This window comes from Platalea leucorodia (genome assembly GCF_965183815.1).
Source record: "Platalea leucorodia genome assembly, chromosome: 8".
In the NCBI taxonomy this organism is placed as follows: Eukaryota; Metazoa; Chordata; class Aves; order Pelecaniformes; family Threskiornithidae; genus Platalea; species Platalea leucorodia.
The window spans coordinates 52236659-52253886 of record NC_138830.1 but is presented as its reverse complement, the minus strand read 5'-3'; the positions used below and the strand labels follow the sequence as shown (position 1 = coordinate 52253886).

At 42.0% G+C, this 17228-nt stretch overlaps 1 protein-coding gene across 1 annotated transcript in view; it reads right to left on the bottom strand.

Annotated features, from left to right (window-relative positions):
- The window catches only part of CMIP (c-Maf inducing protein), a gene marked incomplete at its 5' end in the record, with an annotated part of 139797 nt that overhangs the window by 16667 nt on the left and 105902 nt on the right, over positions 1-17228 (bottom strand). Inside the window, 6 exons of the mRNA XM_082319830.1 lie at positions 115-180; positions 9233-9586; positions 10827-10931; positions 11525-11628; positions 14986-15066; positions 16501-16563. Coding sequence (XP_082175956.1) covers positions 115-180; positions 9233-9586; positions 10827-10931; positions 11525-11628; positions 14986-15066; positions 16501-16563 — 773 coding nt within the window. The remainder of the gene's footprint in view (positions 1-114; positions 181-9232; positions 9587-10826; positions 10932-11524; positions 11629-14985; positions 15067-16500; positions 16564-17228) is intronic.

The window sequence follows — 17228 nt, the reverse complement described above, 5'->3', positions numbered from 1 at the left end:
AATACTAGAGGCACAAAGCTCCTACTACCATCAGTTTTCAGCTGACATTATATTACCCCATAAAACAACAGTAACAAGACTAACCCAGTAAATATTAAGGCAGTGCAAACTTACTCCTTGGGAAATGGGATAGGCTGAAGCAAGCTGGCCAGTGCTGGTCTCCAGTCATCATAGTCTGACCTGAAAAATGAACATTTTATTAATAAGATACCAAGTATTGAATATGGTTTGTCAACAGTTAGTTCAAGGAGTCAAAAGCTTTTTACTGCAGGCACCAACAACCCTTCTGTTTTACTGAGACACTCTAAAGATCTACAGTGACATTTCCCTTCCCATTTTCAGCACATTCTCCACTGAGGCACAATAAATCTGGTATTTACAATGACCTCCAGAGAGGTCTTCTTTATGTCAACTTAAAGACATTTGCTGTTTATGAAACCTGTTGACATTTAATCACTAAGTAATACTTTCATCTGAGTTGGTACAGCAATTACCAGGCCATTGCTATTTACAGCTCTGCTCTGCATTTAATTGGAAATTTTTTTTTCTATAAGACATAAGCCCATTTGTAAAAAGAGACACAGACACACACACCCCCCCATTTTTGACCTTGGCACAAAGGAATGGGTCACTTTCAGCAGTACAAAGCTCGTAGTTATGAGGGAAGAGACTAGAGAAGGAAGCACTGTCAAAATTATTAAGAGTGAAAGAGGACAGATGAGGATAATCACTGAGAGCTCAGACCAGTGGACCCTGTAAGAAGTGTCTCCTCTCTGTTGTGTTAGCACCACAGATCCCAGCTGATGCATTTTGTTTTCATCTATGTCAATATACAGAACTGTCCTTCTACGAGGAGCCATCTGTAAGGGGATGCTCATGTGAACTAGGATAAAGAGAACATTTTGCTTTACAGCGTGCACTGGTCAGTGCAAAGTAATCTGCAGCGTATCATCTCAATCCACCTGCAAAATGCCAGCTGCTCGAGCACATGTGGTGAAGCAGGTACAGCTTCTTGTGTAGGAATGGCACTTTGCACCCTGCCACCCCTCTCCTTCAAATGATCTCAAACATTTAGTGATTAGTTAGCACTCATTAACTGCCATACCAATGCACTGCACAAAGGGTACAATCGTTAAGACGGATGAAGTGAAGAACACAGAAGATAAGAGAATTTGCTAAATCAGCACCAAAATGGGGCACAGAACAAACGAGCCAAAGCCCAGGTCCCGGCACTGCCTGCTAGGCCACTCTCACTCCAATTAACACCAATGAGTACACACAGAAGTAAATGTCCTACACCTCACATGGGGTGAATCACCTTGGGATGTCTGTAGAAGACAAGTAGAAGAGCCTACCATCTCCTCTTACTGCTTTTATCCTTTGGATTTCAGTTTTAAAAGCCAGATTATTGGCTGCAGCTTACTGCAAACTTGGCACAAAAGCATGATGTTTCTTTAGGAGGGAACGAAGTGTAATGTTCTCAGATGGACAGTATCTACTGATAGCATTAGAAACAGACAACATATGCACAGGAAGTGTTCCAAAATAATGCAATTTTTGCAAAGAGAAGGTTCTAGCCCAGAGAAATTGAAGATGGATGCATTTCCAAAAGTCTCATTCATTTTTTGAACACATAAAACAGATTTCCATAAACTAATAGTACACGATACTGGACAGTCCACAACTGTTCATAGACACGTCCATAGACACAAAGAATACTTATGTGCATGAGCAATGTTCTTAATAAGCAACATGCAGAGAAATTTTAATTGAAGGCATACTAATGATGTAAAAATCAAGTAAGGAGGCAGTTATCACTTGCCCAAGAGTAGTATGAGTTCAGGTTACAAAAATACATAACATCTCGTGCAAGTAACCAATCCACAAGAACAACTATGATCTGATAGTAGCTTAACACATTAAAAAACAGATGAATGCTGTAGAAAAGCACCGTGGGATGGGTTAGTAGCTCTTCTTCCGTACTGCTGTGCAAAAGTCCCAAGTTCAATACAGACACTTTTCTTTCCCATGCTAGGCGCAACCTAGCACAAAACTAAATGCCTATAATTTCAGTAGGCAACTTCAGCAAGTAGTCCTGCCCTTTTCATGGGTGCATTCCTAGATTATCCTAGCATGTACTTTCCAGTCAATTCCTGAAATCCCTCTACCAAGAGGCCAAGAACCACAACATCTTGTTGAGTGCAGGGAGATGTCTCCTCCCCCACCCACAGTTGTTAAACCACCATAAAAGCACTTAGGCTGGGGCTTAAAGGCAGGCAGTTCAGCAATTGAGGTGGCACTGGCCAGACAAAAATCTCACTGCTGGTTCTCTTCAAAACACCAAACAATAACATTTGAGAGTCTTGGCTATGTCCCCTAATAAACACAACTTGTTTATTTTCCTCTTGTTATCTTTAACACTTGAGCACAAAGCATAGCGCGTGTGAAGCTACAGTAATCCAAAAAAGAAACCTCCTGCCCATGCCAGTTGCGCTAGAAGCCATTAAGCCTAATTTTCTCCTCCATCAATAATTCTGTTCTCTGGTCTAAACTAGGAGCAACTCTGAGATAAGGGGTGTTACACTAACCTAAAGCGAGTGCGAGTCCATCGCAGATAGAGCACTTTGTGATCACCCATTCACAAGGTTCTTTCCAGAGACAAAAAACCCATATGTGCTTAGACACTAAACAAGTAAGGAAGATGACAAACTTTGTTTAGTGCCTCAGGACAGCAAGACATAGATCAGGACTTCATTACAAGGGGTTGTTTTTCCACTTTGTCTGTGCAAAGTGAATATCATGAAACACCTAGGATGGGGCTTGTCATATAAACTGAAATAAGTCAACCTCTGACGCAGCACCTCTAAGATGAGTTCTCTGGGTTCTTTTAACAAAACTTTGATTAATTGAGACTTTCTACAAGACTATTCGTTGTTTCTGACCTACAGACAAATTGAATGGATCAGTGAGACAGAACTCTGACCTGTGTTCAGATTCATCAAAAAGTCTCTTGTTTACCTACCAGGTCTCCGTAGGAGACAGACGATGCACCATATCTATAGCTGCAGCCATGAGAAGTGCCAGAGGTCTCTGATCCGCACAACCTGGGTTTCACTACATTTGTTAGGTGTGAGAACATAGTCCAGACCACAAGAAGTAGTCTGACTTTTAGCCGGGACCATACTTCCACTCAAACATCCATCTCTGTATTCAGGATGCTGCGCGCTCCTCCTGGTACCATTTACATCCCCAGAAGCGGTCAGTCCTGCAGTGCTGTCCTCTTGGGATCACTGCTGTGCCCGAGCCTCAACTCGCCTTCCACATCACAGCCCTGCTTCTCGCAAGCGAGCTCTGGCTGCAGCCTGAACGCTGGCCCTGGAGAGCTCATGCATGGACCTTAGTGCTGGCGCTTGGGTCCTCAAAGAACTGACAAGTCTAAACAGCAGTCTTTGGGGTTTTTTTAAATAGATATAACCCTTTGGAAATTCCTACTAAACCAGTAGCTGATTTTACTCTAAAAATGACACATTTTTATTGGTAGATGCAAACAACTTTAAGAACAGTTTTTGGAGCAGAAGAGACCCAGAAGCCAAAAGGCTGAGTTAGGAGATTCAAAGGTGTCAAATGTGTTTCACATCACATGAGGTAAAGCACCTACAAATCTTTCCTAACAGAAGCTTAAAAGCTGAGACCCACTTGGGGGCTTAGTTCCCGTGACATCTCAGGTTAAGTGTTACACTACTAAAATTCCTCCTTGAGCAATCTGGAGAGTTGTGATTAGTAATAATGTGAACCAATCATTTTTTCATGGCTGGCCTTCAAAGGAAATTGCAAGAGGAAGAAAAAAAGCTGCTTTGTAACAGACTAAGACCAAGTGACATACTGCAGACAGAATTTGACAGTATCACCCTCCGACTTTTCTTGAAGCTGGGAGTTACATATAGCATCCATTTGCAGAGCAGGTCTGTGAGAGAGCAGTGAAAATAAACCATGGCCTGTTTTCCTAGGAGGAGAAGAAAGAAAGAAAACTGTCTCCTATGAAATATATAGAGTTTGGTCACATGAGTGGGACCTGAATATAAAATCTACACCACCTTCAATCTGTGCTAGGAAACATGAAACAAACATAGTACAAGAATAAAACTAAACTACTTATTAAAAGCCTACGGTGTTTCTCCTCCTCCCACCTATTCCCTTTTCAAAAACATTTTCCTTCTGTCTGTGCTCATCTCATCTGCACTCTTCTTTCATTTTAGACAGTTGCTTTTTTCTTTTTTTTTTTTCCTTTTTTTTTGGTCCATTCAAAGCTCTAACACAAGACAGAAGTGTTTGAAGCAGGGAAAGAAAGGGAGATAGATTAGCTCTGGCTGGAGCTAACAACCACCGCGATGAGCCAGACAAAGAGGCCATGCCAGGAGGAGGAGGGAGCACAGAGCTACAGGGAGAACTCGGGAGAGCGCCTGTGACAAACTCCCTTTGGAGCTCTTCAAAGGGTGCCGGGCTGAATGCTCACGCTCATCACACAGCTTAAATCCCAGGACTGGCCTTATAAAAGCCGAGGGGTAGAAAGACTCCCTGATATACTCGCTGGCTCTGATTTTTGCAGGATTTGCAATTTTAGGTGAGTAGCATAGCAGTCAACCTGCAGCCCGACCTATGGGTTCCTTGGAATTTCATGCTAGGCTGGAGGTCAGGGTGCCAAGCAGGCAAAGGCTGTCAGAGCAGTCACCTGCTACTGCACACAGCTTTACTTCCCCAGAAACCTTTTTTAGGGGATTGGCCAGAACATTGGCCAACCATAATAATTAAATAATCCCCGACTGCAGTGACTTTGCCTTTGGGCCATCATCGCTATTGGCCTGCCAACATAATACATTTTCCTTCCCCGGGATCACCTTTCACCAAAATGAAAACCTGCCCATATGTCATGTGCGGCACAAACAATCCAAAACATATTAGCAGCCCAGGGCAACCCTGATAAACATGACATAAGAGAATCCACTTGGGATATTCAGAGCATGCCACTGACCTGTTGGGGAATGCAGAGAAGGCAGGGGAAGCTCCAGTGGGCGCTTGTGTTTGGAAAGCTGTCTGTCTCATTACTGAGAGACTGCAAGCCCCGAGTCCTCTGTTTTTAGAGGATAATGAAGAGACAAGGAGCAACTACTTGGCAGCAGCTTGTTTCTCCAGACTGAGCAGCTTGACAAGATCAAAAATCTTCTAGGCAACTCCTCTGTTATCAGATGATAATAATAAGATGACCAAGCCCCCTCAGACGTGTACCTTATCCCTTCTTTCCCTGGCTCTAGGTCCAACTCCTCTGAATTGTAGGACATAAGGTTTAGCTCAGGGCTCCAGGGCAAGCTCAGAAAAAAGCCTCATCAGACCCCCTGTCATATAAGGCACAAACCTGCTATCTGCAAAACAGTGAGACGCATTTTCATGTTCAGCCTTCTTTTGAGCTGGGCTTGTTCGTTTTTGCAAAAGAAGAAAATTTAGCACCGTTAAAAGGCCCTAGAAAGGTCCTGCCCTGGCTGCTGAGAACAGAAAAGGCCTCTGCTGCTCACAGTTGGCATGGCAGCATCAGGAAACAGCAATGGAAGCTTGCCCAAAGGAGCCGACGCTACCCTGGTCACACAGGCCCCAGAAACAGGGACGAGTGTTTGGGCATCTGGAAGGACCCTTGCCACTACAGGCAGCCATGGAAACAAAAAATAACAGACGAAGGGTGACAGCTTACGTTACAACATCATCACAGCCACAGCCTCCCTAAGAGGTGTCTATTCTTGCAGCCAGTTTAGTTTGCTATTTGTTGATCTGGATTTAACTACAGGCACAGCTGAAGTGTTCTCCCCATATGCTGGGTGTTGCCAGGGCAATCAGTGGGGTGACACGCAGACTTTGAAGCTATCCAGACCAAAGATGAGGAGACGTGTCCCTTTTTACTGCAAACTTCTCTAACCGCAGTTGTGCTGTTCAAGAACGACTTTGGCTGTACAAGAAATTCTCTAATGCACAGAAACATTAACATGCAAGTAGGAGCGGGACAACGCTAAGCAGCCCTCAGAGCCTCTAATTTAATAGGATGAACAGAAAAATTTCCATTTAGTGCATTTTCTACGCACCAGTTTAAGACGTGTAGCATTCAGGAGGCACTGACTGGCACTGATAACGCTATCAGAGTCCAGAATGCATTAGAGAATATTGACACAGAAGTTTGATCCACTTTTGAGTGCAGGACAAAAATACCTTGTTCCACTAGAGACTGTGTCTCCTTTAAAATCTGCCCAGGCTTTGGGTCATCTGCCAACATCTTTAAAACCATGATTTTCTGTTTTCCTTTAGTATGCAATAGTTGTGTTCTGTTACTCAACTCCATTAGAAAAGGGGTCAATGACAGACTTAGGGCTGTAACACCCACACAGATGAACTTTCTAATCTGCACATTTAGCCTTCTGTGTGAAAAGTCACATATTACAGTGATTATTAAATAATAGCTGTTACATTTTTACCAATATTAGAAGTGCCTTTTTTTCCCCAAAAAAATACGTATTGTGTAGGAGTTAGGCGAACAATAGGATGTCCTCTGCTGAAGATAGTGTTAAGAATTCTTATTTGCCAGACTTTCAATAATTAAAATCTGCCTAAATAAATTACTCCCTGCTGCCCTAAGTTAATTATGTAAAAAAGATATCATTGTTGGCGACTCTCTTGTTTTGATGATGATATTGAGTCAGACACCTAAAAGAACAATTAAATTCAATGCTAAGCAACTTATTTATGTTTGGCTTACCACTGTTATTAATAAGAACATTATTTTAGCGACTGCCCGCTGAGAGCTCAGCTCCTGGATAGCAGTTATTTTATAATTAATGCTTTCTTCCTACCGGCATGTTCTTCAACTCTCTTGCTTCATATTCTTGGTTTTTCAAAGTACAGCAATGGTATTTAGTGCGTCAGAAAGCCTTTGTTCAAGAAGAGTTTGAGCATGCAAGGAATCAGCATCACAACAGCATTATCTTTCATTTTTGTTAATAACTACTAGCCCTTCTACAACGCTTTTCCATGACTGGCTTCAGAGCTTAAAACACAACATTCAAAACTTTTACCTGTATTTTACGGATAAGGAAACCGAGGCACAAAAAGAAGTGACTTGTCTAAAACCTCCTAGTAAGCCAGTGGCAGAATCAGGAGCAGAGTTCATTTCTGCACTAATGCTTTCAGGTCCGAAAAAAATCAAGGGATGAATAGGAACAGAAGGGAACCCATATCAGTGGAGCTGCAATATCTACCAGCCATGGCTCTGCCTTAGAAACCATCCTATATTCTCACAGGTTGTGATTTCTTGAGCAGGGTATGGACTTTGGCAAGGCAATCTGAGGAGAGTTGCACCAATTCCGTAGTACCGCTGGGCCTTCACTACACACATCCCAGGGGTTTCACCCTTCAGAATTCCCATTGTACAAGCTGAAAAAGGGCACAAAGCTGTTCCACACCTACAACCTGTGCGGTAACAACAACACGTTACCATTTTCACTGTTGCTATTGAAGAGCTTGATTTTTAAAAAGACAGCAAACACATCAAAAAATACGTTATTTTAAGGTATGGATTAAAATAGGAGTTCTTTGCGTAGGAAATTATATGGGAATTGAGACCTGACGTATCAAATGTTTAAAATGTGGAGAGACTGTGAGGAAGAACATGCTCATTCGTGAATTTGTTTGTAAGTGTGTGTCAGCTGCATGATGAAACCAAAACCGTCAATGCTTAGTGAGTCAGCATCCAAGCCAGCATCAGGACTGAGAGAGTTCATAGCATTTATGGAAAACATCTAGAGTCAAGGGGACAGGAATAAATACACAATGTGTTCAGTGTAGCACCTGGATGCACGAAGACTCAGAAGCCACCAGATGAAGCAAAGTCAGATGCTGTGCTTTTTTAATGCAAACATTTTAAAGGCAGAAGAGGCTAGGCCAGGGGAAAAAAAATAAAATAAAATTAGCCTTCAGCAACTTCCTGCTCAAGAATCTAATGGGAACAGTATCTTGGATTCACCTGTCCTGGCTCTACTTCTGAGTGTATGCTTATGTATGTATTTGCAAGCCAGCTCTGTAGTGAGTGAAAGAATTATGTTGAAAATTGGTACTATGTATTTTGAAATAAATGAAAATGTGGGACAAAACTTTCACAAACTCCTCCATCATGGCAGCTGAACTTCATTTAATTCCTCGAGAGCGTGCACCCAGATTTGCATTTGACTTCAGTGTAGCCACATGCTCATGGTTTACAGCGGAGTCCAAATTTCACCCACTGTGTCTTGTATTCTAAAAAACTCAAGTATTACTTCATTAAGCCTTAAAATAAAAATAAAAATTTAAAGTTTAAAAATAATTAATGTAGAAATATAACAGTTTGCCCAAAGACATACTGCAACTCAGTAGCAGAGCTGGCTGCAAAAGTCAACAAAGTTGTTTTGGGTTGGTTTACTGCATTTCTATTACAAGCTTCCATTCTGCAGTCCACCTTTTGTGTTACTCCTTTTCATTTACTTATCCAGCAGAAAAACAAGCTTTTCTGAAAGAACTTTTTATTTTATAGTCCTCTTGAAGATATTCAGAGGATTTGCCTCCCAGGAAACCATGAAGCCACCATTTTCTAAAGGCTATTTGAGCATTTGTTCACTAATACAGGTCTGCTGTACCAAAGCAACTGGTCAACAAATAGAGGCTCCACTCTAATAGAAGTAAATCTGAAGAAGTCATAAAACTTCTACAAACCTGTGAAGGGAGAACACCTAAGTGAAAGACACCGACCTCGTCCAACTCCTGCCGCAGCCAGGGGAGCAGCGCTGCCTATCGCTGCACGAGCACTGAGCCTAGCACAGACCTGTCTTTTCTAGCTCTGTCTCGGGCAATCCCGAGAGCCCTGGAGGAGACAAATGGATTTATTTTTTTTTTGGTGGGCAAGAACAAAACAGAAACCACTGGCAACAACATCCTGTCTTCTGTAATATGCCTGGGGCTCACTGTACAAATAAGCTTTCCATTTTAATCTTCCTAATGCTATTTTTAGAACATATTGGCAGTGCCAGATGTCTCTTTCAGAGGCTGGACTCTAGAGCTGGAGTTAGATTTATAGCCATGTGCTTGCTGGCCACAGATGTTGAAGACGACAGGCCTGTGGGAAAAGCCCCCCATTGTTAAGATGACATTGTTCAAAATAGTTACTCACAGCATCTTGAGTATTTCAACATAACAGCCAAGGATCCTGTCTGCCTGGGCACTCAGCTCGATGCTCATGGTGCTGCAGGTAGGACTGACCATCAAACAGTCAATCAGGTTGGGCTCGCTGTCATTGCCAACGTTGGCTGTCATCTTCTGATTAGCTGTGTTGTTACGCTCCACTTCCACGTGGATCTCATTCGAAGTGACAATAACTGGTTTGAGACGGGATTCAGTCAAGGTGGCCTCTTGAGAGACCAGGTCAGGACTTGTGTGAAGAAGGCGGAGGGGGAGATTAGGCTTTCGGTCACACTGCTGCTGGCAGCCATTCCGAATTTCCTTCAGGCTTGGCGAATTGTCTCGACTGAATTTTAAAAATAAACAAATTATTTCAATAGACAGACATAACAGCAGAGAGCAGGAGAGAGAGTACAACACTGAGAAGCCAAGATCTTTTGCAATTTCCCACTGCATTTCACCCCAGCCCACCGGATTGCTTTCTCCTGTGTAATCGGATTACTGAAATCAATTAAAAACATTAAAAGGCTCCAACAGGACTGTTCTGCAGCCCCTATTCTACAAAGATTTGAGCTTTTCATTACTCTAATTGACGTGCCAGTTTAGTATAAAGGTGAACTTTCCCATCCGAGTTGCGCAAAGCTGTAACAGAATCCATGCCCAAGTATGTATCTGGCTACAGTACATGCCCAGACATTTGTCTGCAGCCCTCGCGTCTGGAATTTTTGTCGGACACTAAGCAGCCCCTGTCCGTGCTCTACTACGAGGAAAGTCAGATAGGCATAAACAAACAGGAAACATAGCAGAGGGGAACCCTCAGCGTCTACTGGAAACTGGCTCGTGTGTGAAGAACTGCAGCATCTATTTTGCAGTAAGTCAGGAATCAAATTTTCCACAATAATGGAGACAGCACTGTGAAACCAGCTCAGGTTCAAAGCTATAGATACACAGGGATTTACAGACAACCCCTCCTTCAAGATCTCACCCTTCCCTTTGCTTTAGGTGTAACACACACTTCATGTGCCAGACAGGGAGCAAAACGGACACTGTTCTGGGTAGTGCGTAATTCCCAGAGACTCTTGCGGAGCACTCTCATCTTCTGCTGGCCTACAAAGGCTGGTTACGGCTGCAGTCTGCCTTAGAGGAATATCTCAACAGTAGCCAAGATCAGCGCGCAGCTGGCTGTTGAGCTTCATCCTGGAAGTTACTGCAGCTTGCAGTACTTCTGTACTGGGAACTGCTGACCTCCTTGCATCACCAGCACTGCCCCCATTTTCAAGCATGGGAGCCAAAGATGTGCAATAACAGATTGCCATGGTCTTTGGCTCAAAACATGCCACAGTGAGTACAAGTGAATGAAGGTTCAGCATCTTTCAGGTTTTCAAGCACACAGCGTAACAAATACAGTCACATATCTACAAAAACATGCGATTGACCAGAACTCCCACATGTAACGCTAGCAATGAGCAGAGTGAGAACGAAGACACGCTCTCACATACCCACACCCATGCTCACACAGATCTTGTTTACAGATGCCATGGATTTGGAAGTGAGCAACATGCGGTCAGCTGGGAATTCATACTGACCTGTTGATAAATTCCTCGTAACACGAATAAATGGCTGCTAAGCAGACAGCTACAAGATTTGGCAGGACCCTGGGATGGGGGCATTGTCCAGTTGGACCGTGCATGCTGAAAAACAAAAACCAAGATGACATCATTGTGAGGAAGATTTCTGTGGGCAAAAACAGTCAGACAGAACAGGGTGCTAGAACTGGATAGACAGCCTTGGGGAATCTTCAGAAGGGCCATAACAGAGAGTTATTTTAACCTTGTAAATGCCTACCCAATGGCCCTATTTATGAACAGGTCTAAGCTGCATCCTTAGTTTATTTGATGCGGTATCTCTACAGTCCCCCCAAAATCTCACACACAGCTGAGCATTATGTGGTCCAAAGTCAATGGGAATCTCTGTAAAGGCTCTGAACCTAAATGTATAAAAAGAATGTACACACAGCAAAGGCCATTTGTTTCCAGTGTGTAACTAGGCAGAAAGCCCCAGCCATATTTGAGAATTAGTTTAAAAAAAAAAAAAAAAAAAAAAAAAAAGACAGACTTCAGCAACATTGCCTCATGGACTCTTCTGATTTATTTGCTGTTTGCCAGTACCAAAAAGCACCAGCTACCCTTAATAGCCAGTAAAGAGATGAGCAGGGCTGGGAGAAGTAACACAGCGAAGCATGTACACAGGACTGGAAATACACCGTAAATGAAATGTAACTAACCTATGAATAAACTTCTTCACCACCTCCATTCCAGCATTCAGCTCATTCAAAGCCAGAATATACTCCTGAGTAAACAGCCGCAACCGAGGGCACTTCCCAAAATCCTGTCCAAAAAGGAGAGACTCAGTGAAGACGGTGAAACATGCCTGCAACGTACATCGAAACTGTGGGTTTTCAAAAGAAATCAACTCAAACACAACAGAATTCACTTTATTACGCTGACAGCTTCAAGAGCACAGTATCACTGCATGCTGAAGTAATATTCTTCCCACTAATAATGACATGCTTTCCAGTTCTCCTCTTTCCCCCATACTAACCTTGAAACAAAAGATGTGTTTAATGGGGAAAAAAAATCCTACCTGCATTTACATTTCTTTTGTACACTTCACTTTATACCTTTATTTTGAAATGCGCTTTTGTTGTTTTGCATTTTTGCTTCCACTCATAACTGCAGTTTTCTAGAACTGCAACTCAAAAACAATTTACTTCCATGTTTGACACCATATCTATTCTGGATTTCGAGTAAATCTTTTTGACATGCGATCAATAAGTGACCAAGTATAAAACCAGAGTCAGTTCTTTCTCCAGGGATTTATTCCGGCTACAATGCGAATTTGACAGGTGAGCTCAACAGTCACCTTCTTTAAATCCTGCAGTCGGAAAGGCACCTGCTAACTGAAATCCTGCATTTCCTCACATCACCTGCTATTTTTAGCTGTGAAAGGAGTAAAATCTGGTGAGTGTTATTCCACAGCACATTTCTTCACATTTACACAGGTGTAACCTTATTACACAGGTGTTACAGATCTACAAAGCTACATTTCCAAGCAGTGAACAAGGCCCACTGAGGACAAACAAGCCCTCCCAGTTCTCCCTCAAGCAGCTGGCTGTGGAAGAAGAGTAATCCTGAAAAAATAACTGGCAACTGAAATTTTAAAGAAATGCCACAAGTGGGAACGAACTGGTGGACTGTAAAAGGGAAGATACACTCCCAAAGCACTGAAACCTTCTGTTACTTATTTTGATTTCAGGCACAGCTATAGCACAACCTATATTAACATCTCATAGGTTTTACAGCTAGAGAAAATCACCAAAAATGTGAATACAAGCCTAGGCAGAACAATGTCTCCTTCAAGTCTAAGTGTCACTCTTTGCTAGTACTGAGTGGCTACCTGGCAACTTCACCCAGCAAAGGCACTGTGGATGATTCCACAGCTGGTATTACAATTAAAATCATTAATCTTCTAAAAACTTCTTCAGGCAGGTGCAGATACACTTGGTTCAAAGGCATGAGACCACGTGTGCTTTGTATATCATTTGGTGCCATTTAATTTCATGAACACTCCTTGCAAGATAGCTTTTGCAGTTGCAATTTATGAATTTTTTCAACCTGTGTAGGTGTCCTAACATTTAGTTAGAACAAAAGTCCAAGAGATCATAAAGAGGATATCATTGCTGACTGCTCTAAAATAAAATATCTCTCTAAATATAATATGATGTCCTGTCGCCATATCAGGTACAGAAAAATACACACTATCAATATTATTTGTTCCCTAAAAAACAAAACAAAACAAAACCACAAACAAAACCCAGCCAATAGTCCTTATATTCAAACATTTGGGCTGAGCCTACAAACAGCTGAAATCCAAAGGTACTGAGAGGTTGCTGAGCACTCCCCAAACAACTCGGCATACAAAAGTCTCCAGTCCTGCATGTAACCAGTAGTATCAGCAAGACAAAAAGCTATCCTCGTTCTTTTCAGATTTCAAAATGATAGATAAACGAAGCACTCTTTCCCCATTTTATAGGTGGGAAACTGGAACAAAACTTGTTGTGAACGCATCAAAGACCACAGAGCAAATTAGCAGCAAAGGTGGGAGCAGACAGCTAGGCCTCCTGCTCCAAGCACGCTGAATTGCATGGGGCCTCCTAAGGTTATGAAGTTTACTGCCAACAACACTGTCCCCCTAAAGGATAACTTTATTTACATGCACACACACACACACACACATTCTCTAAAAGACTATTCAGTACAGAAGTCCCTGGAGAGCAGTAAAGTGCCCAAATCCACTCCAATTAATATATGACACCATAAATTCTCTGACTACACACTGCGGTACAGACATGTTGATTTTCAATCTGCAAATGTTAAGTATGGTAAATATACCCAATTCTCTGAAGCTAACCAAACACAAGCATTACACTATGCATTTAGATTTTATTTGAGACCCCTCAAGAGCTCTGGATGCTTTAAAAAAATCAGTCCGGAATCCAAGAATAACATTTACAGAATATTTCATTGAACACTACAGAATATTCAAAAATGTTTACATGTCTGCAGAGTACAGGCACAGAGCCAGGAATATGACCTTTTTGCCATCTTGGGCTTTCTACCTAGTTCTGTAAACTCAAGCAGTTAAATAATAATAATACTGTTGTAAAAATAAGAAATATGAACTGCTTTCTACTGGGTTCACGCTGTACACAGTGGGACAGCAGATGGTCTCTAAAATTGTATCGGTTAGTGAAAAGAAGTTGATTGTGTAGTTACAGAGGTATGAGACCGATCCTTGAGATGAGAGCCAAGTCAACTGTCTTAAATATTTTATTTTATTTATTTGCTACTCTGCCACAGCCTTGTGAAGTAAAACTTCTTTATGTAACTTAAAAACCATGGCAGGAAACTTAAGATGCAACAAAGGATGGAGGGCTGGTAAACACTCAGACCTCTCTTAGGAAAGGAATATGGATCATGTAAGAATATCTTTATAGAGTCAGGGCGGGGGCAGCGGGAAGGAGTAGAGAGAGCAAAGCTGGCAGGTCAGTCTCCTAGCATTTATTTCAATCACTAGCAAGGAACTGATCGGCAATGAGAAGAGAGAAAGCAGCCTGGGAGAGAACAATCATAAAATGACAGAGTACACGATTCCTGGAATAAGAAGGAATAAGAATAGCAGAAAAGCATAAGGAAATTCAGGAAACCTAGGTGAGAACTCATTGGACATGACTCTAAAGAAAAATGAAAATCCAGAGAGCAGGGGGTGTCTTACAGAAAAAATGTTGAGGGCCTAAACTCAAAATCAACAAAGTCCCTATTCTGATTTTGTTATTTAATTGATTTTAAACCATTATAACTACAAGGATGGCATGTGGGGAGTAAATTAAGGAGCCAAGAGCCAGGTGGGAGAGAGCTGGAGCTGCATATGCTGGCACTGCTGCCAAAAGAAACGTTCCTCAAATCATGACTTTGCTTAGATGCTTTTGAAAGTCCCACTGAATGCTTATTAGTTCTTCATTTATAAAGCAACACACGATTACATGCAGCACTCACAGTCTGGGGGGCTGGATTTAGATATCACAGTGCTTTGTGTGTTACAGGCAATAGAGCAGCTGCTAATTACGAAAGCTATCACAGTAAAATTTCTCCAAACTGACCAAGTTCCCGTACCACGTGCACTCACCATGTTGTGTTTAAGAATCCTCTGTACCACTGGTGTGAACACTTCTATCACAACCATGGACCGCGGGCGCTCTCGGCAGTGCTGTAACAAGCAACAAGTCATTTTTGTGAGCTGCAGAAATTATGAAGATAGGTCTCCTCTGGCTTCACACCAAGATTAACAAGATCCAAGGGCTAAATGAATCTTCCCTGGGATTAGGGTACTCGTAAAACCGCTCTCTCCTATGGATTTGCTGGCATCTAACAGAAGTTCACCATGGGAGCTCATCAACAAGTTCCTCTCCCTACTGCCTATTCTTCACAAAACTCACTGGAATGTAGTATTTTAGGGACTTCTACCCCTTTTGTCAAATTTGGTTGAAACTTGCCAACAGTTTTAAAAGTAAAGGGGTTGAGGACAAAAAGATATGCAGACACAGGCAGTGTAATGGCACTGACTTCCTTTCCTTGGAATCCAGGCTAAAAACCTGTGGTGGATCTTGGAGGGTACCAACAAGCCACTCTCCCATCGCAGGCTAAAACATACAATCATAATGTATCAGTCAGAGTAATTTAGGTTGGGAAGGACCTTTGGAAGTCATCTGGTGCAATCCCCCACTCAAGGCAGGGTCAGTTTTGAAGACGCATTAGCCTGCTCATTAGCCTTGCCCATTTCAGTTCTGAATAGCTCGGAGGAGGAGGAGTCCATAACCTGTTTCCCTTCCTGCAACTATACACAGCCTGTCCCACACATTTAAAGATAATTAGGTGCCCACCTCTGATGGAGACCAAAGATAAAAATACTCAGGAATAAAAGTGCCTTGAGTCCAACCCTAAGACTGACTTATAAAAATGCAACAATCAGGAGTTTCTGAAACTTGACTTAATTTCTGTGGGAAGAAGCTGCTGATTAATAACTCTGGATGGGAATTATAAGCAGCATCCAGAACATTTGACCAATGCATACCCAGTCATCAGTAAGCAAATGTAAGTAGACTTGAAACTGAAACACAAACAGGCCTAGAGAAAAAGCAGTATTTTCAAATCCAGAAGCTTTGCAATCCAAAGTACTCAGAAGTTTATGGAAAAGATTCAAAACGCAGCACAAGCATGGATTTACCAGGAAAGAGAATGGGTCCTTATGATCTTCCCACTGCCATTACCCAATTACAGAACACCGTTAGGGCCGAGTTGTGCACCACATTACCAACTCATCTGAACACAGTGACTCAATGATTTTTGCATTAGCTAAATAGAACATGCAGTAGGACATCTCTTGTACCCAGACTGGGGTGCGGGAGTCTGAAGATTTTAACTCTCACAGAGTATCAGGACTATGCAGTCTGATGTACTAAAGATATGGTTCTATTTGTCATAATGGTGCTCTTAACTATTCCAATATCATTGGTTGTTGACCAAAAACTGAAATCAATTTGGGCATGAGGTAAGGAGTTAAGGAAAAAAAAACAACCACCCCCTCAAAGAACTACACTCATATACAACTATGAGATTTCAGCAAGCAAAGGTGCTCTGATACCTTGCAGAAGAATTCACAGAGGTCAGGGGGAGGATGGTTGTTTTCCAGCAAAGGTGCAATTGCCTTTAAAAAGAAAGAGAGAGAAAAATTTAATTAGAGGACTGCAACTAGAGTAAGCATTTTGCAGTGAAATATTTTTCGGGGGGGGGGGGGGGGGGGGGGAGTGGTGGTGGAAGCTCACTTTTAAAAATGAAGGACAAAAGCATCAATAGAGAAATTAGAGGTGGGCTGCATGTTTATTTTATGCATAAGCTCAAGCATACCTCTGCTATGAATCCTCAGGAAAATTTTGTTTTTAACTACATCAGTGTAAATACATAAAAACACAGCAAAGGAGTACAATTTTTATAATGGTTTACATTAAAACAGGAGAAGATCAATTGGTTTAGGATGTAAAACAGCGAGGATGAATCTGGCTCACTGTTTCAGTTATAACATCTCCCTAAAAGAAAAAAACTGAAAACCAACACACACACACACACACACCCCCACACACACCCACACCCACACCCACCCTTTATAAAAGAGTTCGAGCTCTTTTTGTGAGAAATAACTCACTAAAACTAACATAGCACTGTTCTTACCTTGGAGGACCCTATTCATCAAAATCAAGCATCTAACTTTGTGAAAGTTGAGATCGACCATTCCTTCTTTGTTGCTACGCAAACCAATGTGTTTATGCTCGGTAAATGCATTAGAGGTCATACCTGCTACTGAGGGTGTAATGA